Source organism: Buteo buteo, chromosome 18 (genome assembly GCF_964188355.1).
Source record: "Buteo buteo chromosome 18, bButBut1.hap1.1, whole genome shotgun sequence".
In the NCBI taxonomy this organism is placed as follows: domain Eukaryota; kingdom Metazoa; phylum Chordata; class Aves; order Accipitriformes; family Accipitridae; genus Buteo; species Buteo buteo.
In genome coordinates this window covers 27,208,774-27,232,010 of record NC_134188.1, presented here as the reverse complement: position 1 = coordinate 27,232,010, position 23,237 = coordinate 27,208,774, and the positions used below count along the sequence as shown (strand labels likewise).

Here is a 23,237-nt window from a genome sequence, read left to right as displayed (position 1 = left end):
CTGACATAAACACATGTGATTTGCCAACTTAAACTGCTTTGTAGTATATATAAGCACTACATTTTGAAATTGAAAGAGATAGGCAAGTGGGAAGTCTGTTATCAAGACATGGCACAATGTGTTAGTGTAGGAAAAAGATGTAGTGTATAATTTTTCCTAATGAGTAGGGTGTGTGCTCTGGAGACAAAGCTTGACTTTCAGATATAAAGTGTTAACACCTGTGGAATTCATGGACCTCATTTGTGAGCCTGCCTCTTCCTTCAGGAGTGTTCTCACTTTCTGCCATGTTGCCATCTCTTAATGGGGAAAAAAAAATCATGCTAAAATGCATATCGTTTCCTGAAATCTTGCTTGCTTTAATACATAAAAATTACTCTTATCTGTCATTAGCAAGCAAGTGACAAGCTGTGACTTTTTTTTTTTTTTTTTGCTGAGCTGCTGTTATTTTCACTTTGCCATCCACCCACATCCTTTGTTCTCCTGTTGTATAGTTTAATATGTATGTTTTGTACTCTCTGAGGCAGGGTTTGTCTCATACTTCTATGCATAGGATTTGGCACATCAGGGCACAAATCCTGTTTTGAAAGCTTTGGGTATGACAGCTGCTTAATCACCCATAAATGCCTTTCAGGCTTATTATATACTATGGTTGAAGTTTAGAGCAAGTTATTCTCCAACAAAAGGAATAAAAGTGTCTGATATGTATTGGCTCATTTACATTTTGATCAGTTCAGAACACTTGGAAATCCAGAGCTTTAAAGTATTTTGTTTTTCAAGAGACTGGAAATACTAAAGGGGCTATTGTATCTTTCTTTGTTTGTATCTATCTTGTTTGTAATTCATGTGAATATTTCTCAAGTTAACATTGTGTAAACAGAAAAAACAAGCTCGTTCAATTTAGCAAATAAAAGTTGCTTGTTGTTTTCAGGAAGGCTGTTGCTTAACAGACCTTGGTTTAATGTTCCCTGACCTCAGCTTTTAAGTTTGAAATACTGTCTATCATATGAGAAAAGATTTCCAGTATCGGTGTCTCTTAGTGCCATTTGGTGTTCACTGAATGATGATGTTACCCTGATAGGAAGCAAGCCTTACACAGTTTAAACTATTAATTCTATACTCTTCAAATGAGAGGTTTTCCCTTTTGATTCAAAATCTAATCTTATTTAAAAGTCAATCTCCTTTGCCTACTAAAAGTAGCGTAATGGATACCTGGGAAGCAGTTCAGCTTAGGTGAAACATGGGTCTGGGAGCTGAGAATCCCCAAATTCTTCCTACATTTAGGTTCTGTGGCATGGCCTGAATCACTTGCTCTTTGAGTAATGTTTTCTCAAAGCAAGGGCCTTTTCACTTGAAGGAGCAGGTTTCACAAACCCGGATGAATGCTTGAGAAAAACTGCCGAAAGCTCAATTTTACCTATTTTAAAACAAGGGCTTTCCCAGCATAGCATGAAAGAACAAATAGCTGAAAGACTTTGAGTTTGCAGTACCTAATGGAGCACATTGTTCATGCACACTGAAATAATTCTGCAGGTTCCTTTCCTGCAATGTCTTGAGGTACAAGTTAAAGCTGGACTGATGCCGAATGGGAGAATTGCCTGGTTTTGGAGTGGATTTATAAAAATATGAAGGTAATGAGCAAATGTAGGAGGAGTGAGTAGCACCATATGCAAATTTCCCAAAACTTATTTGGAAACTTCTACGATATTGCTGTGAACTGTCATCAAGTGATAAAACCTCATCACTAGCAGAGAGGAGTTCACAGGCATATGCAGATGGGTGCGGATGCTCGTCCACCCCCTGAGCTGATGGAATAGCCCCGGTGCAGCCATGAAGCCTTTCAGCCTGGCTCTGTGCTATATTCGCTCTGATTTCCAGCCAGAACAAGGTGGGCAAGTTCTCTGTACCTACCTGTGCGCTCCTGACACTTGCCCTTTTGGTGTATATAGGTAAAAAGCAAGCATCAGATGTTCTCATGCAACACAAAATTACGCTTGGGGAGCTAAATGCATAAAGAAAATGTGTTTAAGATAGATGTACAAAATGTTACTTGTCTTTCTCCTTCTGGCTTTTGCGCATCTGACCTTTTGTTCTGTGCCTGGTGTAATGATTTCTAATACAAAAGCTCAGGATGAATGAGGTCATAGGAAGTAAGTGTGCCCATGTCTTATAATCCAATAAACATCACTTTGAGATACCGAGCTGTTTTAAGAAGTTCTGACCTGAACCTGGAAAAGTTATGCTGTATAGTTTCATCTCATCAAGCTATAATGCAGCAAGACTACAGCTGAAGAGTAAACATGGTTTGAGTTATTTGAGTGCTTCACTGGGGAAGGAGGGAAACTGTTCTGAGGCCAGTAACTGCTCTATCTTCTAAATTGCTTTTTTTAATGTTCTTTTTGTAAAATGGTCATGGTATATGAGAGGCACCTTTATGGGCAAGGGGGCCCATATACGTTATTTTTATAACGAGCCCACAAACCACCAAATTTTACAGGAATAGTTTACTTATGTAAGTGGCTGTTTCCCTCAGCCTGTCTTTGACGATGGTTTCCCATATCCTTACTGGGATACCAGACTTGAACCATGAAGGCTAATGTTTGAGATCTCTCTGGAGGGATATTGTGTTTACTCTCAGGAAGGGTTTCGCGAATATGAGCAAGAGAGTCCTGGAGGAAATGCGGCTTTTGGCTCATCTAAATGTTTAGTTCTACAGTGTGTTCTGCATGTACTCAAACACGTACTCCTATTTCCTTATTTTCTTGTGGTCTATCTCCAATAAACACTATTGCTGTGAAACCAAAATCCAGTATTAAATATTGCCTATTATCACATTTCAGTTTTAAAAATTAGAAGAAAACTACTTCATAAATGTTTGGCAGAATATTACAAGTTGCTGAGCGTTAGCGTCCAGGCTGCTGCTGTATTTGAATAATGATCAGACTTTCTATTTTGGTGGATGTGAGGGGAAGAAGCAGCTTAATATAATTCTAAGGCAAATCAAAGAAGGTAGAAGGCAATTAGATCTCTTATCAGATGAGAATATAGTTTTCCTGGTCACTGCCAAATCACTCCTGTACTTAGATTTCATGCATGAATTTCCCCTGCCTTTCAGATGGAAGTGAATTAAAATTCTCCAGGCTGAGAGGAGAGAGGAAAGGAGACAGGCTGTTCCTGGGGTAGCAAGAACCAGTGGGTGAGAGAAAGTTACCGTATCAATTTGATGCAGTTTGTGAGAACTGAATCAGTTAGAGCTCCATGCAAACCTAATGTGTGCAGACACTTAGCCATGACGGAGAGATCAACGTTTCCTAACTGTAGCATCGACTGTCTTGGACCAGTGACTGCAGCATCTCAACTGCTAGTTATCACTTACAGATCAAAGTAAAAGAAGAGGAAAGTATCTTACTGATAGCAGCCTCTACCTTGTAAACGTGGGGGAAATCAGGCTAGTTTAGACTAAGCATGTTTTAAAAATAACAGTGTGATTGTAAGTAGGCTTTGAAGGGACAGCAGAAAATGAAGTTATCTCCTGTTACTGCTTTGATTGCTGTTTGTATGCCTTATTTGTTATTGCTAAATCAAAATTGTGATGGGAGTCCTTTAAGGTGGTTTTAATGAAGGCTTTTTTTAAGCACTCTGGGTCAGCTTGAGGAACTTTAAAGCATGTGCCCAATGGATTAATGAAGGACATGGGTCTTCAAGGATGTTGATGTAACTTGTTTTTCATGTTAGTTTAGTACTCTTAGAAGAATTGCAAAGTAAACAACTGCTTTTCAGGGTGGACCTCTGAACAGCATGGAAATCCACTTGGGGGAGAGAGGCAGGCGTTGGCATATCGACATACGAGTCAGCATTTCCATAAAAATAGCTGTGTATTTGAGCACTTCCTCTTGTTTGGATGAGGGCTGTCACTACTGTGGCAGTCCTCTGTTTGCTCCTTCTGAAAGCAAGATTGAGGACTTGAAGACTTGTTATAATCACAGTGCTTGCTACGTTGCTTTTTTTCCTCTCCTACTTCCCCAAGAAGCTTTAAAAAAAAAAAAAAAAAAAAAAAGCCTTGGTTAGACTTAATTCCAAACTGTGATAGATGTATACTGACAGTCTTTTAAATATGAAAAATGAAAATGAATTTTAGATGTTTAGTTTTGAGATATGCGGTCTAAAGAGCTAATTGATACCACAACGTATTTCACTGATGTTGCAGATTAAGGGTTTTTCAGTAAACCCACATAGCTGTTCAGAGCTAGAACAACTAGCTAGATTTAATAAAACAAAGGCAAGCAACATGTTAAGAGTGCAAATAATCTAAAATTTTATAATTTCCCCCAAAAGGTATAAACACACACAACTGTTTATATAGCAGCATGCATTATTTCACTGATCCCCCAAGGTTGTTTATATAGCAACAGGCATTGTAACAACACTTTCTGTTTTCATTATTGCAGTGCTTAGTCATCTGAATCCCAGCCAGTGCTCCTTCATGCTCTGAAAAGTCATCCAGAATCTTGTAAAACAATTAACTATGTCATTTTATTAAAACTTGCATTTTATATTTCTGTCCCAGCATTTGACATTCTCTAAAAACCTTATGTAAATGCTTGGCTTCTAACCAATACTGCGAACTTGATTGAAAGAACACTTTTGCTTCTATTTTTGTTTGTGGGTTTTCACATTTGTGGAGCAGATGTCCTTTTAAATGCTTGATGCTATCAAACACAACTCCTTATTGAACTGAAAATAATTCAAAATTGCTCTTGACTGCTTTAGCAGTACATGAGCTTGCATAGTGTAGTAGCGGGTTGAGTCCACCTCTTGTATAGATACACACAGTGCTACAACACCAAGGACCAGTTGCCTGCAGTAGAGACTAAGGGAAGAGCAAACATGCTGGAGATTTCGGTGTAGACTCAAGTATTATGCATAACATGTACTGAAGTGGCTGGTATTTGGAACTTAATTAACATAGTCCGAGCTGGAAGACAGCTTCCACATGTCTTAGAACAAGATGGCTGGGGAAACAATATGGTAAATGATGAACAGATGAGTTCATTCTGCACTCCCAAAAAAGGATATTCCAGTCCAGGTACTCTGTGGTTTCTGGCTGGAAGTAAAGGTAAATGCTCGTATACCATTAGTCATTAAATACTGTTACAGGAATTAGTATAGGAAATGGGCTATTCTTCTTTGCACGTAAATGCAGGATATTGTTATTTTTCTTAAGAGGCAGTCCCTTAGTGGCAAAAGCCCCAGTTTTGATCATGGGTGCAATCTGATATTACCTGGAAATAGAAAGGTAGCTAAATGGTTTCTTTTTAAGCCAGCTTATTTTAAAATACTTTAATGGTTCTAGTACTTCTTATCTCTTACTTTATAAGAGAGTAACTGAACCTTCGTAGATTTGTATTTTAATACATTAACAAATGAGATAGCTATACTCGTCATGATTTGGTGAATGAATGTTTTGTCACGGAATTGTTACCTTTAGGAAGGTGGTAACCTTTTATGTTGTCTGACATGATTTTAATTAAGTATGCTTGTCTGGTTGACAAAATAAATTACCTGGAAGATGCTTGGGTAGCAGGAGTGGTTTAGAGATGCTCAGGGTGGAGCTGATTCACTGCTGAGGACTGACAACTTCCTTCCAATAGAAGTCCAAACCGTTGCACACAAGGAAATGCAGGTAGAAACTGGAGCAGCTGAATTTTTTTTTCATCCCTCTTACTCAAGAGTCTAAACCAATTATGCCTGCCTTGTTACAAATTAACTTTGTTTGTCATGCTAGAGCTAATACTGTGGTTGTGTTAGCTGGAACAATTTTCTTAGTCTTTGATGGAAATTAAGTGTTTACACAGTTTATTAGAAAGCTAATACAAGTTTTAAGTATAAATCTACCTTTCACTCTGAGAACCATTGTTTTAAATGCAGCTTATTTCAACATTTATAGTTTTCTGTGATGTTGGAATAAGTAGCAAGTATAATATAAACTACCCACAGTATGATAGGCTGGTCTTCTATAGAGGTAGAGCTGGCCTTAATATAAATTTAATATCCTCTTTCTTCAGATTCTTCTGTACAGGTACTTCCTGAAATTGTCTTAGGACAAACAAAAAACTCGGATTTTACAAAAGCAGTCTAGGCAGTTACCTACTGATAGTTACAAATACTGTCTATCCTCTTTTCAAGGTCTTTTCATAATGCTGAAATTCTTTTAAGTTTATTACCCTGGATTTGCAGTGTCAGAGGTTTGGAATACAAGTTTTCTGAGAAAGGAATCAAATTTAATGAATCTGGAGTTGTTTTCTAAAATCTTGTGGAAACATGAATATGTGCTTTTTTTAAAGTTACATTTGACTAGCTGCTGCTTTACATCTCTAATTAAATAACTTGGAAATATGTCAGTTAACATAGAATCCAAAGTAACAAAGGACAGTAAAATGTTGAAACTTTCTGTCTCTGAGATGAGTAAAAGGAATTAATCTGTGTAAGTTAAGGAAATTACAAAGTGAGATTTTTTTTTTTCCCTTAAATGTCAGTACCCTTAAGTTCTTCTGTCTTGAACTGTTCATAAAATATGATGCATCTCATCTGCTACATCTTGTTTCTGTGGGGTAAGTGTTGCTAGTAACTGGTATGAGAGCAGACTCGGACTCCCGTCTGAAGTGTCTGAGGTCTTTAGCTTATTTGTTTTCCAGTTCATGTTTACTACGTGGTTTTGTTCAATCAAGTAACATTTCACACAGCACTTGGGAAAACAAAGCTGTATATAGGAGCTAAATATTAGTAAGGAAATGGCAATTAATATTTTATTACTTGAACATCATTAATGATTTACTCACAGTCCCATGGAGAATACACGGTCATAAATGTGTACACAAATCTTGGACACTTGTTCACTCAAATTAAAACAGGCACGTTTTCTTTGGATGGCTGGGTCTGTAATATCCTGAAGAAACAATCTAATCTTTAAATAAAATGCTGCTGTTGCAAATTATACTTGGTTCCTTTGGAAACGTAGTGTGGGGTAGGTGGAAATGGGTGATGTTTAGTAGCAACAATTGAAATGTGAACTCAGTTTCTTTAAAGAATCAAGACAGCACATGGCTACCTCTTTCTGCTTTTGTTGTCCTACCCTTTTAAATCTCATGAGCAAAGCAGCTGTCCTCTCCCTACATTTTTCTCTTTTTAAAATTGGTTTTTGATGTTCAAAGGTACTTGTATGAATCTGCTGTAAGAGGTCACAGATGATGGTTATTACTGTTGTTCAGTGTCTTACTATTTATTGGATGAGGTGGAGTAACTATACCTATATGGGTGGTGGTGTCTGTTAAAAAATATTAAACTTAAGAAAAGGTGTATGAGAAATGCTTTATGGTTTGGGGAAAAAAACCCAGTCCTTACTAATGATGCAGCGTCATCAGCGGGTAAGAGTAGGAGGAAGAGGAGTTCTGCTCTCTTACTTAAAAGAGAAATCTTTTCCCCTGCCTTCCTGCTCCCCGCAATGCTCCTGTTTGCTGTGTGCTATCCATGTAGTGGGTTCTATGACTTGGTAGAGGTAGAGAGATTTCTTTTTGGGGCATATATGAGACTACTGTAGACTGCTGCGAAGTAGGAGTTAACCTTGGGGCATTAATTGGGAGGTAATTTTGGAACCAGACTAAAGCCTGGGAAGTAACTCATAGCTCTGATGCTTCAACTGATTTTTAATTATTTTTTTTTTCTGTCACTAGAAGGCAGATGAGTTTTTCAGCAGCTTCTGGGTTTACTTGTAGGTTTGTTTCATAAATACGTCATCATCTGCTTGTATTGATACAGACACATAAGGGAATATTGCTTTGTTTTTAAGCTATTACAAAGCCAAAATAGAATGCAGTTTATAAATTTAAATCATATGTTTTTTTTCTAGAGGTTTCACAAAACTGACATCCTAACTTTATTTACTGTGCATCTCTACTATATGCAATATGAAAATGGGGTTTAGCAGAAACAGTGGTTTTGCTCGTGTTTTGGTACAAGAGGCTTGCATGCATTCCTCTGATCTTGGCTGTTGGAAATAAAGAAATCCCTTAATCCAATTCTTTTCATGGTCTGAAACTTTAGAATTTAAGGATGACTGTAAAAAGGGGTATTCTATGAACATTTGATTATAGTAGGAGGAACAAATGTAATGGGTTTTTATTTTGTTTTTTTTTCTTTTTTATTTCTTTTGCCCCAGGCTAGTCCTTTGGTTAACCAAATCCACAGTAATCCCATCAGGAGAATGTGGTGATCGTTTAGTAATTTATATTGTATGGTTGTCTTAATCCAGGTTCTGTCACTGTAGCAGAAAATATGAATCCAAGCCCACCATATGACTTGGATGTGTCCATATGGAAATAATAAACTGTGTAATAAATGGCCTCCTGTTGTACAATGCAGTACTGAGGATGATTTTCTTCCAAAGCAATTTTTCTTACTAAAATTCAGCATAGAAATCATTCCCAATTTCAAGAGTCTTTTTCTGTGAAAAACTGATTGGCCCATTGTTTGGGAGAAGTCAGAAAACTTTCTAACTTAGAGGATGCTTGCCTACACCTTACTTTCATGAATTACGGAAACAGGTGTGGAATTCTAAAAAACAAATTTAACTTTGAGTGGGATTGTTCCATGTTTCAGCAAGTAGCTCTATCAGTATCGAATTTGTGCAGTTACTGTTTGTGTATATTGGAGGTCAGCTGTGACTTCTAGAGGGTGTTAACATCTGCTGAGAACTGCATATTAAGTTGATACTGCTTCATTCTGATAGTCTTAAAGATACTGGAATTTAGGGATATTTTATTTTTCATGTTTTAACCACACAAGGGATAAATTTCCCTGCAAAGTTTCCCTGAAGTTTTGAGATTCAAATGTGAAAGAAAGAAAGACTTTTTCCCTTCCATGTGCTGTTTTCTTCAGAGGTATTTTTAGTTTGGGGACTTCTTAATTAAGTAGTTTATAATTACCAGTGGTGACAGTTAAGTCATGTGTACTTCATTTGATAGTCTGAGGGTAAAAGCAAGTTGCAGTTTGCATGGAGTCAGCGTATTGAATCTTTTCATTTACGGTTGCACCCACATAGAAGTTAATACTTGGGTTAAAGTCAGGCAGTGTTTGAAGCCTTTCTCTTAGCTACATGGCGTTTTATTTGAATGCTGGGTTTAATTATAAGAATAATAGCAGCAGTTTAAATGTTGATGTAAACTGTATAAGGAACCCAGATTTAGATCAGTTGTGTGACAGTATGTATTTTTACTAGTTGATATTACTCTAATAATTCCACTACTGATTCCAGCATACATTGATATACTCAGGATGACAGATAGTGCTTGCATACAAATAAATGTTTTGAATCAGTGAATATAGAACATTGTGTTGAAATTTGGTCTTTTCACTTAACGGCTGTAGTTTTATTAAGCTGTGAGGCTGCTCTCCTGTTACAGATAGGAAATGGAAAGAGTGTAATGAGATTTAACAGTCAGATTGACTGATTATTTTGTCCCTGTTCTTGGGTGGGTTTTGCTAATATGAGGTTACGAGTATTAAATGGAACATTTCCTTAAGGGGAATAGATCTCTTGGAACTGCTTGATTATTCTATACTTTCTTTTAAAACCTAGTAAATTAACTGACCATAATGTTATATTCCTTGGAATCTGGGATTTGGAAAGCGGTCCTAATTTAGTTTTTTCTGTTCTTGTAGCTTAGATATCAACATGGGCTGAGTACTCCAGATCTAAGGCAAACTCTTCCTAACCTGAAAAACTTCATGGAGCTTGGACTAATGGTTAGATGGTAAGTATTTTTTTTATAATTAGGAAGAAAGAGGTGGATACTGCAAAAAAATTTGGATGTAAGGATTTTTTACAAACGAGCAGCTCCTCTTCACGAGAGGTAAGCATGCTTGGTGAAGACTGTGACTTTCCCAGAATACACACCATGTAAATGTCTACAGTATTCTACTGTTTTCTTCTGCTTTTATAATATCTTCTATATGATGGGCCCACAACACTTCTCAGAGGTGTATGGAATGGGGGGAAGACTGTTTGAAAAACTATGTTCTTCTCTAGAGGGAGGTGAATTAATCATTCTCTTCAGACTGTATTTAAAGGATTGGTGGCAGATGTACCTTCTGTATTATGATAGTCCAGGAGAGTAGAAAGGCGTAACAACCTTAGCAGAAGAGCTCTTAGTCTGGTCAGTACCTGGCTTCCCATTGCTTTAAATGTGTAATTCAGGTGAGCTGCATGGGAATCTGAATTATAATCGACACAATTTGTGTTGAATATGATTGCTGCTAATGAAGACAGCTGTTGTCTCTTGAGTGTTGTTGCTAAATGGGAAGCTATGTTAATAAGTAACTGAAGGTGATAGTAACCTTCCAGGGAAATCATGAGTGCTTCTGCTCAGATTCACTCTGGAGGATCCAGACTTGCTCTCCACTGTCTGTGCGGAAAATCAAAGCAGACTGGTTTCTATGTTATAAGACTAAAGCTAGCGTGGGCTTATCTTGCAGCAGTTGTTTGAGCATGAGGCTTGACTGATTCTCCTTAAACCCACTGAGATAAACTTCAGTAAATGTGGAAGGCACAATTCACTAGCAAGTGTATTTCTGCAGGTGTTAGATGCTTTGTATTCTCCTTTTTTTTTTTTCTTTAAGTTTATGGTCTTTGAATTGTGTGTGCTCATGCAGCCTCTTTACCTTAAGCATTTATTTTGTCCTGCATTCTCATCTTCATTCTTTGGGTGCCTGCATCCCACCCAAACATAGCACTGTGCTGTTCTAGGATGCCTAGGTTAATTATTCACTGCTTCAAAGTTGCACAGGTCTTATGTGGTCCCTGTGTCATACCTGGCCCCATGCAGATGTCCTGGATGCTCCAAAGTGTTGAAAATATCATCCAGTCTGAGGTTAACCCCATCAGGTTTTGCCTCCAGCTGCTCTGGTGATGGATATGGGTTCCCTCACTGCTTCGGCTGGTCTGAGAAATAATTTCTTCTGGCCCATATTATGCTAAATTGAGGTGAAAGAATGTTTCCAGTGTTCCTAATGGAAACTAGTTATTCTTAGTAAGATGACAAACTACAAAGCACCAATAGCCAAACCTTAATATTTTTGGGCTAGTATATGGCTTTTAGGGGAGACTGAAAACCAGGCTTGAACTAATTTTTAAATCTGATATGAAATGACACTAAACATTGTGGCACTGACCCTTCTTTTACAGTGGAGTTAAAGCTTTCTAGTGCTATTCATATTATATCTGAATTCCTTACATGTTAAACCAGCAGAACTAGCAAAGCCTTTATGAGTTTGAGTTGAAAAACAGCAGGCAAACTGCTCATATACAGCCTTCTCTTATGTACCCATGTCTGCAACTTTTAAAGGATTTTACTATTCCAACAGCGTTCTTACTGCTGTATTTTAGTAGGGTCCTAGAATGTTGCTAAGCTCTAAAAGTCTTTTCTTTTTTTCTTTTTTCCTGCAATATGCAGAACATGGGAAGAACACCACATCGGTTCTAAAGACAGTATGCGATCACACATCCTTTTATGCAAAAACAAAACCAAGCTTTTTGTTATTGCTCCATTTAAAAATTATAAGAGCAGGCTTCAAGCAGGGTTAGTGCCTCAGAGTAGCACAACTCAATATATCAGACCTTTGGGACAAAAATTCTACTTCAGTGGGTAACGGTGATGAAAAACCTATGGGACGTCATCATGCCACAGCTCTTACCAGCCCTTATTTCTGTGTCACTCTTTGCCTTTGTTATGTTTCATTCCTTGCACATAAATGCTGATCCATGTGAACTCTAAGCTAGCGTCTAAATCACTTATTTTGGGAGGAGAGTCTTGGCAAAGGAAAACAAATACAGGAGTAGAAAAAGAATCAGCTTTGAGCAATACTGTAAAAAGTGTTGCCTGATGAAAATTCAACTCAGCCAACAGAACAGTGGAAGTAAACAGGCCCTGAGAAAAGGAAGCTCAGTCCCATGTGCAGTTTTATTCTGTCAGTAATTTCAGGCACAGCCGAAAAGATTCTCCCTGCTTTTCTTATCCCCTAGCAAGATGCATAAAGAAAAGCTTTCTTCATCAGGAAAATATTACTATGAGTATTTGTGTGGTATCCATCACTGTGATGTAAAAATCCTAAGACGACATGTGGTCCCCTAAGCAAATCTGAAAATGAAGGGCTGAAATACCTAAACTGTGACTTCTGTAGCGCTTGTGTGTACTCATCGGTAGAGTGGGAGGAATATAGGTCATGGATGTCTCCTTCAGTCTTGAAGAAGCAGAGGTGGGATGACTCTGGGACATATTAAATGGGAATCGTTTTCAAAGCATAGGTATTTGTTCTTCCCTTCTGGTGTGTGCTGGCTTTGAAGAACTGATAATGGAAGCTTTGGTTATGCCTTAGAGGTTTAGCCATCATACAGCCAGGGGTTTTTTTTCCTGTAGGTGATACACAGTCATTAGCAAGACAAAACACATTTTTTTACTGGATAATATTTCAAAACATATAGAAATATTAAGCATAGTTCTCTGGGAGTATCACATTCCCTCCTTCCCCCCCCATGAATGTCTATGCCTCATTTCCTTCTCACCTCCAAAATTTGTATGAATAGTTGTTCATTTTTAACTTTTTTTTTAAGGCTAATGATTCTAAACAATGCTTCTTAGTACTTCCTAATAATATAAATGGAAATGAGGCTTTACAGGGAGTCTAGCTCAAGGGGAAAACTGGCTAGACTTTTATAATCGGGCATTGCAGTTGAGCACATACATAGCAGAGTACAGATGCCCACTGTCTTGTGGATAATATCTGATTACACATATTTAAACAAGCATAAAAACCACCAGCTGTTAAAATGAAGATTTGAAGGAATTTTTTGTTTTCAGGATACTGTAGGTGAGTCATATGACCCTCTGCCACAAACCGTAGTCAGTAAAGTATTTCCAGGTTATCCTTCATTTGCAGGTTGAGAGCAGGAACATATGAGGCAGTGATGGGTTTTTCTTATCTACAGATTCACTCACATTGCCTGGTTTGTTTGGTTTTGTTGTTGCTGGTCTTCAGTTTCCTTTCTTAGCCCTGTATCTGGGTTTTGCTGAATTTAAGTTCTGTCAAATCATAATCACACTGGTTAAAAAAAAAAAATACTTACATGGTACTTAGTTTCTCTTTGAACTGGACTGGTTTTAACTCCTAGCCCATGCATTGTTCTCATTTTTGCTTTTGACTAGAGATATCTGTATTTCTCTGCAGTCTGGAATGGAATTGAATCCCCTAGATACATAGGGTAACTGAGATATGTAGTTATGTCAGGCTTAACCTTTTTCTCTGATAAGCATCAGTTTAGATTTGAGTACAAAATAGTTTCTTTACCCCTTCAGATTAAAAAACAAACAAATTAACCCTACAGCTTTTGTAGAAGAGCCCACCTATTTCATACTTTTATCAGAGCAAATTTTTCTTTAAAGTCTCTGCTTCAGGCTTTCATGAACTCCATTGTTGTGCCTGGAGCTCTGGGGCAGCCCTCAGCCCTGTTGAAGGTCTGTGGAGTCCAGTGCTTTTGCATCAAGGTTTAATTGCGTTGCTGCTGGATCCCTCTGCCTGGTGAGACTTGTGTTGTTTTGGTTTCTCAGGCATGACACTTAAATGATTAATACATGTTTTCACATCCCAACATGCGTGATTTATTGCAGCAAGCTTGCAGGTCTACAAGCTCTGCTTCCCTCTTCATATCTCTCCTGGCACCTATATTCTGCTATGTTTACTTTTCTTCCCCCTTACCCCTACTGCAAAATATTATTTGTACTGTATGGAGATGAAATCAAGACAGATCTGTTGGTTCCCGCATACACTGTTATGGAGGCTACAGAACTGCAAAAAACTTACTTTTTCTGATATCAAATCTGGATGTTGACTCTTAAGGTGAAAGATGATGAACCAAAGTTGTTGCTGATTTAGACTGTCTCAGTTGTGGTCCCCCAAATCTTTTCTGTTTCCTTTTGGGAATAATTCTCTCTGTTCCCAGTTTTTTAGTCCTGGAGTCTTACTGGCTTCCAGAAAAGCAGCTTGTTTTTAAGATTAGCTTTTGCTGATGGCCCTATGCAGTTTTTCTCTTAAATTCTTTTTCTTTTGAGAATGCAGTTGATTCCAGCTTTTGAGACCAAATCTCTACTTACGGGTAGCCTGTACATTTTGAACATTGCTTTATTCCTTTTTGTGCTTTCATCTTTATCTTTCACACATCAGGCTCTTTAGATCATGGTTGCATTAAACCAAGAGACTTTCATTTTCTCTCCCCTTCTTCAGCTTAATTTTATTTACTCTGTGTACCTTTTGAGGGATAGTATTTGTGATTATTAATGGCAAGTAAAGAGCACACTGCAAACTTGAGCAGTCCAGTGAGAAGATTTTTTTTTAGTGAATAGATTAGACAATAGGCTTATCTAATGCTGGCAAATAGGAGGTACTTCTTTAGAAGGTCTTGTCTGTAGTCAGGGAGATGTCCTTTTGAGTCTGCATTTAAAAGCTTTACTTGAAATACTTGCGTGCCAAGGCTTAAATTTGTGTTTCGAAGGTACGTCTTGATTCATATACTGCTAGATTCAAGAGGAGCCTAAAACTTAAATGTTTGAGTTAAGAAAACTCTGGTAGCTTAATTTATGAAGGTTTTTTTTTTTTTTTAAAGCGTGTGTCAGAATTTCTTAGCTGCCAAAAGATGCAATTTCACCTTAACTTCATATTGGCAGCCTCCCTTTGCAGCCCTGTCACTATTGTGCGTTATTTAACCAGTAATCTCTAAGAAGGTGAGAAACTATTATTGCTTTTTAGCACAGTTGACATGATATTGGCTCAGAGCTGCGCTTGGAGCTTCAAACATTTCAGATGGCTATAAACCAACTTAAACACCTTCATTTAGCGTTCTTACTGCCATGAGGTCATAGTTTGCAACAAAAAAGATCAAATGGTGTTTAAGTTTTTTTAAAGTATTCTCATACCAAAGAGCTGTAGCTGTGGATTTTGGATTTTGGCCAGACAATCAAGATTTAGTATTTTGACCAGCTGTGATCCAGTAATGTTCCTCAGAGGAAACATTTTTGGGGGAGGAAAAGATACATATTTGAGCCTGTGAATTGTATTCTGTCTCTCATACTGCTTTACAGTTTCTCTGAGCCCCTTGCAGACAGATTAAATAATCACAACTGAATCTGACTGAAGAAACTTTTTCTTTTTATCAAAACTGCAAACAGATTACAACCAGAATCTGTTCACTAAGAAAATAACTTTAGAAATGTTTGTCTCCTACTTCAATCACTTTATCTTGCCTGTTTACAGCATAGAGTCTGTGTCTTGTGCCTTAGGTCTGTAAGAATGCCCAAATCGGCTAATTATTAACTAGTGAAAAGTAATATTGGGGAGAAAACAGCTACATTGTAATTTTGCTGCCAGTAAAACTTACAGCTGAAGTTAGACTACTATGAATTGGCTTTGGAGATTTGGATGCAATTGAAACATTGAGATTGGTGATGATGTAACTCTTATCTATGATGTCCAATAAATCGAGGTTTCTTCTCTTTTTTTTTTTTTTAAGTTTTAGAAATCCTGCTTCCTGATAGGAACTATATGTACTCATGTACGTAACCAGTTCTAGTCTGATCCAACTTGATGACTAAAAGTCGTTAAGGCCTGATGACAGTTCATCAAATCAGTTTTTATACTCCACTAGTTGCAGGCTGTTCTTTTTGGACAGGTGTCCACATCTGTTTGCTGTCTCAGAAGATTGACCAAGTAATTGTGGCTGGAAGCTGAACCAGCTCAACCCTAGTAATTCAGGTCAAGGTTGTACCTTAAAGTGCTATGTTCCTGCAATCCAAACTCTTTTCACTGGTGACGATACCTTACGGTCTTTTACAGTTTCTGGGCAATTGGATGACAGTTTTCTAATGGGACTTGCTTTTTTTACACATTTTATTAATTCCATCAGCTGTGAAGCTGATAAAGCATCTCTTTCTCTGGACTTTGCCTTGATAGAGTGGTCTGAATTCTGGTAACAGTACAGCCTTTTCCTCAAGGAAGTTGCAAATGGAATAGTGACCCTTCATCAGCTGCTTGTTTTTGTGAAGATTAATAGCAACCTAGTATTTCTGAGCTCTGTGCCGTTCTGTAAACATTACTGTTGAACCAAACCCTCAGTTTGACTTCTCATTCTCACCTGGAGGGAGGTGATGGAACAGGAAAAGACCCTTTGCCTTAACTGCTTAACCCACTGTACTTAGAGCCATTTTGGTTTTAGTTGCCTGCAAGACTATGACCACTGTTCTACTTAAAAGTATACAGAGAGCTATTCATCTTCTCAGGTTTGCCTTCTAGACACTAGCTTAAACTAGTTGCCTGGGTTGCCCCTGTGGTCAAGAATAGGCATCTAGAGAGGGTGACTTTCCCACTCATCATAAATGGCTCTCTATTAATAGAGTATTACCCACCCTTCTCTCCAGTACTCATTTTCTTTCTCCAATGACTGTGGAAGGAGCCTAGGCAATGGACTCTTAGATAGCTGATCCCCAAAGTCCTTCATGCATATTCACTTCTATCTAAATGCCTTAGACAATAGAATGGCTTAACTGCTTATCAAATATTGACTTCATTCATTAAAATCTAATTCTAGCAAGATTTCAAGCTGTACTTGTGGCTTTAAGTACAGGTACACATCAGCGTTTCTCAAAATAGTCACAAGGCTATCTACTCTTTGCACAATATTTTAGTGATAAAAGCTCTTGCCTGAAACGTAAGCAGTCAGAAGAGGGTCCAGACAAGTTACAAACACACCAGCCTATAGACAAGTTTGGAGTGGTCCCTCCTGTTGAACACATCACCTTGCAGCACAAGATGCAAGACCTCACAAGAGTAAGAGCCATCTCAGATGAGGAGGACATGTAGGGAAAGAAGGGCAGAAAGCAAGCCCAGGTTTAATCCTAGCTCCTGAAGTTGCAGAGGCACACCGTCATGTAAAACACAAGTAATTCTTGGAGAGATCAAACTCAAGGCAAAGCCTCTTCACCATCTGAACGAGTGATATGCGCTACTCTTATTTGTTGTGCCGGACTGTGCTTCAAACTTACTCAAATTCATTTATCTTACATCAGACTCTTTGAAGGGCAAAGACTTGAGTATGGCATTAAGACTGGCTAATTGGCAAACCCCAAATTACCTTCAGCAAGTGCTGATCAGCCCGTTAGGCACAACAGCAACTTTTCTATGCAGAAGGAATTTAAGGGTCTGAATATACCAACATGAAAACTGGTGTCTTGTCTATTAGGTCGAGAAAAGTAGCTTTACAAACTGTTCCGGTGGGCATGTAAATTTAAGTTCCTCCTAAAAAGAAACATGCCTGAATTCCTTTGTAAATCTAGGCCTTACAGGCAAATGGGTGAGAAATTAATTAGTTTGCAGGACCAGGAGAGTTTTTAAAGAGCTTGTTATGACAAGACTATTCAAGCTAACATGTTATATATGCCTGAACAATACCTCTTTAGTCCAGCAGCCAAAAAAATCTTCCCTTCCTTAGTAAGTTGAACTGGCAGAATGATCTATACTAAGTGATCTAACAGCCTAAACGTAGCAGCAATACAAAGCTAATCTCCCTCATCTACAAAATAACTTCCCAGTTAATAGAGTATGTAAGGGCTGCCCCATAGGGCAGTAAAGCAGGAACGATCTTCATTTATCCTGCAAGTGTTCAAACTAATGAATTGGAACAAAAAGCACTTGCAACCAGGTTCCTTAAACTACATGCAATGAAATGGACCTTCCTTAAGAGTGCAAAACTAGGTTTTAAGCTGCTGGAGACATATATGGGCAGATTCTGAAACTGTCCATTGCTACCAATAAACATGAATAGGATGGGCTTAGCTTCAGTCAGGAATAAACATGAGGATAACAGCCCAAACCTGAGAAAGCAGGAATGAGTATTCCTTTATTTTCTGAATCAAGGCGGAAAGCACTAAGCTGGGCGAAGGGGAGAAGAAAACAGACCATCCCCAATATGTCTGCAGCACACATTGCCTGAGTAAAGTTCACAAGTGTCCTGCCTCAGATTCTTGTGTTTGTCATATTACATCCTTTTAAAAATAAATGATTTATTGTGTAGGGGTTAGTTGAAGTATTTTAAAGTCTCTGGTCAGTAAGGGACTTGAGGACTAGTCTCCAAGACCATGTATACAGCACTTATTAGCATCTGTGGCACATACTGCTTTCTGTTTAGTCACCTCTCTTAAGAATGCTCCAAACCTTTGCAAACAAAGCTGCAAATGCTATGCGGAGTTTGCATTAAAAAGGTTTGAAACAGGAGTTGAAATCTAAGAAGAAAGTTGATGTGTTTGCTGCTAGCTGCATGTGTGGCACTTATCTCTCTACTTCACTGCCCGCAACTGTAAATTCTGAAAAGCAACTGTTCCTTAAGGTAATCTGCATTTTTTATGGAAGAGAAGGAAGCCCTACACGTGTATTAAGGGGCAGCCTGGGAGGAGGTAAGATGGGAGGGAAAATTAAAGAGAGGTAGTTATTTTTCAGAGGGACTTTTTGCAATCTAGCTTATCCTATTTACAAAGGGGAGCAAAAAAAGAAAAATAACATGGAAAAGGATCCACGATAGGGTCTATTCGTAACTGCTATTCCAAGGTTTTCCCCTGCAAGACAGATCCCAAAATGTATCAAGCCTTGAGTAGGAGGAGTTTCTTTTAAATGGAGTTAGTGAAGGAGACTCATGCTGACAGCAGTTGAACCTTGGAGTTACATATTCAGCAGATCAGTAATAGCTGTATTTTATTATTATTATTTTTTTGAATTTGGAAGGAAAATGAACCGGTTGCATAAGTTAATCTACAACATACTATTTGCATATAGGTTGGTGATTATATTTGGATAAGGATTAAGCCGATGAAGGAAAATTCATATAACACACCACAGATGACGTAAAGCGGATGTTCCAAATTATAGACCTGAGACAGTGTAAGTGGTCTGTGGAACTGTATTAAATAGTAAAATCAAACTTGTAAATTAAGCTTGATTAGTTCATGTTCCTCAAGAAACCGAGGCTGACGCTTGTCCAAAAAGTTTTGGAGTGATTGGCACAGAAGAGCAGAAGATCTGGCAAAACCAATCCTCCGCAAATAGCAGTTAGTGTGTTTTTTCTCCTTTGTGCAGCTGTCAGGAAAGTCCACTGTTGGAAGAAGTTGCTCTTAGAGGATTCGGTGATTATTACTCACTTTTGAAGAGTTTATGATGGCCCAGTACAGGCCATAAATACATAAATATACGGTCAACAGTAATAATTCATAAAGTACAGCTTGGTCCTATAAAATGGTGTTAACAGTACGAATTAACATAACGTGGTGGTTTCTTGGGTGATTGACTCTTCAAACCATAGAGCTTTGTGAATGTTCCTACACGATCTTACCGGTTTTCAGTAAAGCTGTCCTCTGGGGTGTCTTCTGTAGTTCATACAGCATTAAACACATTTGGGGTTTTAGCACTTTAGGATACAAGTAGTTGGCCAAACGGAGCCCAGAGTTGTGATAAAATAATTGCTTCAGCCTTTGGTTAAACATCTGTATTGCTCGTGAGCATGCCTGACAGCTGTGATTTATCCTTTCCTTCTTTTATAGTGATCGACACCATACATCCAGTGCAATTCCTGTTCCAAAGAGACAGAGCTCTAGCTTCGGCAGATTGGATATTGGCTTTTCCAGTGGGCTTCCTTCTCCAGATAAAGGACTCCGAAAACGAGCCAGCACGGGAAATGAAAGACTACAGTACAAAACTCCTCCTCCTAGTTACAACTCTGCTTTAACACAGCCTGTTGCCATCAGACCCCATGTAGAAGAGTTAGATAAAAAACCTGGATCGATATCTTCTTCCTTGGATACCTCTATGGACTCCTCAAAAGGAAATACCAAGAAAGGCGAGGACATGTGCAGAAGTTTAAATGGAGAGAACGGGAGCCTAAACAATACCCAAGAGCGGCAGGAGTCTTTCCTAGGACATACTAGTGCAATAAATGGGGCGTTTCTGCCTGGTGAGTGCTCTGGCACTGCAAGTAACGAGCAGCCCTGTGAGTTTCGACCCTCGCTCGGCCCTGTCCTTTGCTGCACCGTGGAGCAAGCAGAGGAGATCATGGGGATGGAAGCGACAGGGTTCAGCACGGGGGATCAGCTAGAAGACTTTAACTCCATCCCGGTGGAGCATGCTGTGGCAGTGGAGTGTGATGAACAAGTCCTAGGGGAGTTTGAGGAGTTCTCTCGAAGGATCTATGCACTGAATGAAAACATGTCCAGCTTCCGCAGGCCGCGTAAAAGTTCGGACAAGTGAGCTTGGACAGGGATTTGATAGCAGACATTGAGGTGAAGTCAGTGATCTGGAATAGAGATAAAATTGCACTTATTCTTTATATTAATTATATAAAATTAAAAAAAAAAAAAAAGCTAAAGCTATTCCTATGGTGTTAGACAAATGAACTTGAGCACGATAACACAGGATCATGGTATATTCACAGCCCAGGTAAATTTTGATTCTGCTTCCAGTCCTCTTATGTCTGGTATTTGTAATCTGTTGGAAATTTTTTTTTAGGCATTGGAATCCATTTATAAAGGCTTTCCTGGAAACAACTTCTAGTGCTGATCAGGCCCTTCTATGAATGTTTGTTAATTTCTTAATTATTATTTAGAGTTAAATTTATTTTAATCTTTTAAGAAGAAAAAAAATTAATTTAAAAATACCATAAATTACCATTTATGGTAAGACCTCTTTACCTTCTCCCATATGTACTCCTGTGATTTTTTTTTGAGCAACGTAGTCAGTGTTACAGGAATACCATGAATTTGTTATAATTGGACAGCTTTCTCTTGGCTGTGCTCTGTAGCCTTTGAAGTTCTAGTTTGCACTGATGGGTCTTCAGTTGGTGGTGTAAACTTGCCAGAGAATGAGCACCCGTGTGATATCTGCAGTTTCCTTGCACCTGATTAATCAGAAATGACTTTTCCTCCCCCTCCTTTCCTCCATCCTCGCTGTTCCTACCAGTAGAAGCCTTGAGGAGTAAATTGCCTCTAAGGTTTTGCATGAAAATCTCAGCCTGACCATTCCCCACTTCAGTTGGGCACAGACCTCATCAGTAGAGACCTAGCGAATGCGCTTCCTAAGTGGGGTTCAGCTGCCACCCTCCGAGGGGTCTAACAGGGACAGCGTGCTGTGAGGCACTTCACAGACGTTTTTGTAAAAACCCAGACTGAAAAATGCAGTCAGCACTTTGGAATTAGGTGAATTTGTGGAATCGCTCCACCCTCTGTAGAAAGGAGGCACTTAACATTATTCATCTAAATTAATATCTTTTTAACCATCTGTACTTTAAAGGAAGAAACTTCCAGCGGTTCACTGGAGGTGTGGTTTGCTGTTAGGTAGGTTACCACTGGCACATGTGTTCAGCTGCACTAATGGGAAAGCAATTTGCAGCCTGCTTTGTGATTCCTGGTATTTGTTTCAGTTTGGATTTCATTGCTCTTGCTTTCTATTATTGTATACCCAAGAATTTGGGCTCGGTTGTGAGCTCTCAAATATAAAAATATATAGCAGAATAAAAAACACTTCATCATGCCTGGCTTTTTTTCCTCCCTGGTCTATGCTTTCTTTTGAACCGATGGCCTAGTCTTTTCCTAACTTCACCGTAAGGCTAGCCTAAGTTAACTTTTTAAAATGTGGATATGTATAATCTCAGCTATTTGTTGTCAGAACAAGACGTGTATGTGAGAACCAATATACATAATAGCACTCTTCTAGAATATGCATTTTTCCAGGTAACACCTTAATGATTGTATTAAAATTATATTCACATTTCTTCTGTTAGCTTTTAATGGTTGTGTCTGCAATTGAGTTGTTGGATTGAGCCTTTCTACAGCGATTCATTATCTTTGGTCTGTCCCAGTACCATGTGCTAGGTGAAAGCACTCGGAAGCAGAGACCTCGATTCTGTAAGACATTGAACGTGATGCCAGGTGCAAACTTGGGCATGAAGTTGGACACGTTCATGAGTATCTTCTTCCCTGCATAAGCTCTTCTGTTCCAACCTCATGAAAAGCTTCCCTAAAGCCAAATGCTGCAGCAGCTTAAAGCACTGCCATCATCTTTGAGAAGAGATAGGTAGGAAATTCTCACTGTCTTTGGCATCCTGAAGCCCTTGTTAATGAAGTGGGCAATAAGGTACTCTGTCCTGTGACTGTATCTTACCATCTTCTGATAGCATTGTATTTTAGGTGAAATCAGGGAATGTTGAGTCAGTCGTGTACCCTGCGGGATGGGATCTGTCACGCTCAAAGCAGCACGGACCTTCTGTTTGTAGGCACACTCGTTTTCTTCTATAACGGAAAGGCATTAGCTTGCGTGTGGTGGTGACTTTTCAAAAGCAACCCAAAGAGTAGTTGTGAAGTCGCTATGTTTCGTAGGCAAACACGGAGCGTCTCAGTGCAATTAAGCGACATCTGAAATTAGGTTCGTAGAGCATCGGCAGGACTTCGGATATTTTTTTTTTTCATTAGTTGTGCACTTTCTCAGGTTGCACCCAACCAAATGAAGTCTAGTTTTCCTCCCTGATGTTGTGTTGCTGTTCCTGTTTGAGCCCTGTAATTGTTAATGTGTCAAACACGATGGTTGATTTCTGCGTCTGTCGCACAAAGCTTCTTTCACGGGCTTTCTATGGATGTACCTTTAGTAGGCCTTAAATTGTCCCCATGTTTCTCTTCCACTTTCATCGCTTTCTATGTAGAAGGTGGTGTGAAGGGCGACAGCATCGCAGGGCTAATTAAAGCATTGACAAACTTCTCGTTGGTGTGAGGATGGGGGATTGTACAGACTGCAGTCACCTCATAGCTTGCTTTTTTGTGTTTATTTTTTCCCCCCTGTAAATTACTTTGAAAATAGCATAGTGGGAGAGAAACAAATAGTAGGTTTGAAGGTGAGATGATATATCACAGTGTGCTTTAAACTGTCAAGAGCCTTTCAGTTCCTGCACAGCTGTGACACTGTTAAATGTCTGCAAATGTCTTCAAGTGGAGAAAACATTTCATTGCAATCTTTTCCCCTCACTAGGAATTCCTAAGATTTTTGAGAATATTAGTTTTGGAAGATCATATCCCACTATATTTTTATAGCAAGCACAACAGCATTGGCTTATC

The 23,237-nt window shown here is 38.7% G+C and overlaps 1 protein-coding gene across 2 annotated transcripts in view; it reads left to right on the top strand.

Moving 5' to 3' along the window:
• UVRAG (UV radiation resistance associated) overlaps nucleotides 1-21,663 on the top strand; it is a 94,352-nt gene extending 72,689 nt beyond the window's left edge. For both annotated transcript variants that reach the window (XM_075050252.1, XM_075050251.1), the window contains exons 14-15: nucleotides 9,715-9,806; nucleotides 19,683-21,663. In XM_075050252.1, the coding sequence (XP_074906353.1) occupies nucleotides 9,715-9,806; nucleotides 19,683-20,385 (795 nt within the window). In that variant the 3' untranslated portion in view covers nucleotides 20,386-21,663. The remainder of the gene's footprint in view (nucleotides 1-9,714; nucleotides 9,807-19,682) is intronic.
• Nucleotides 21,664-23,237: the final 1,574 nt, after the last annotated feature.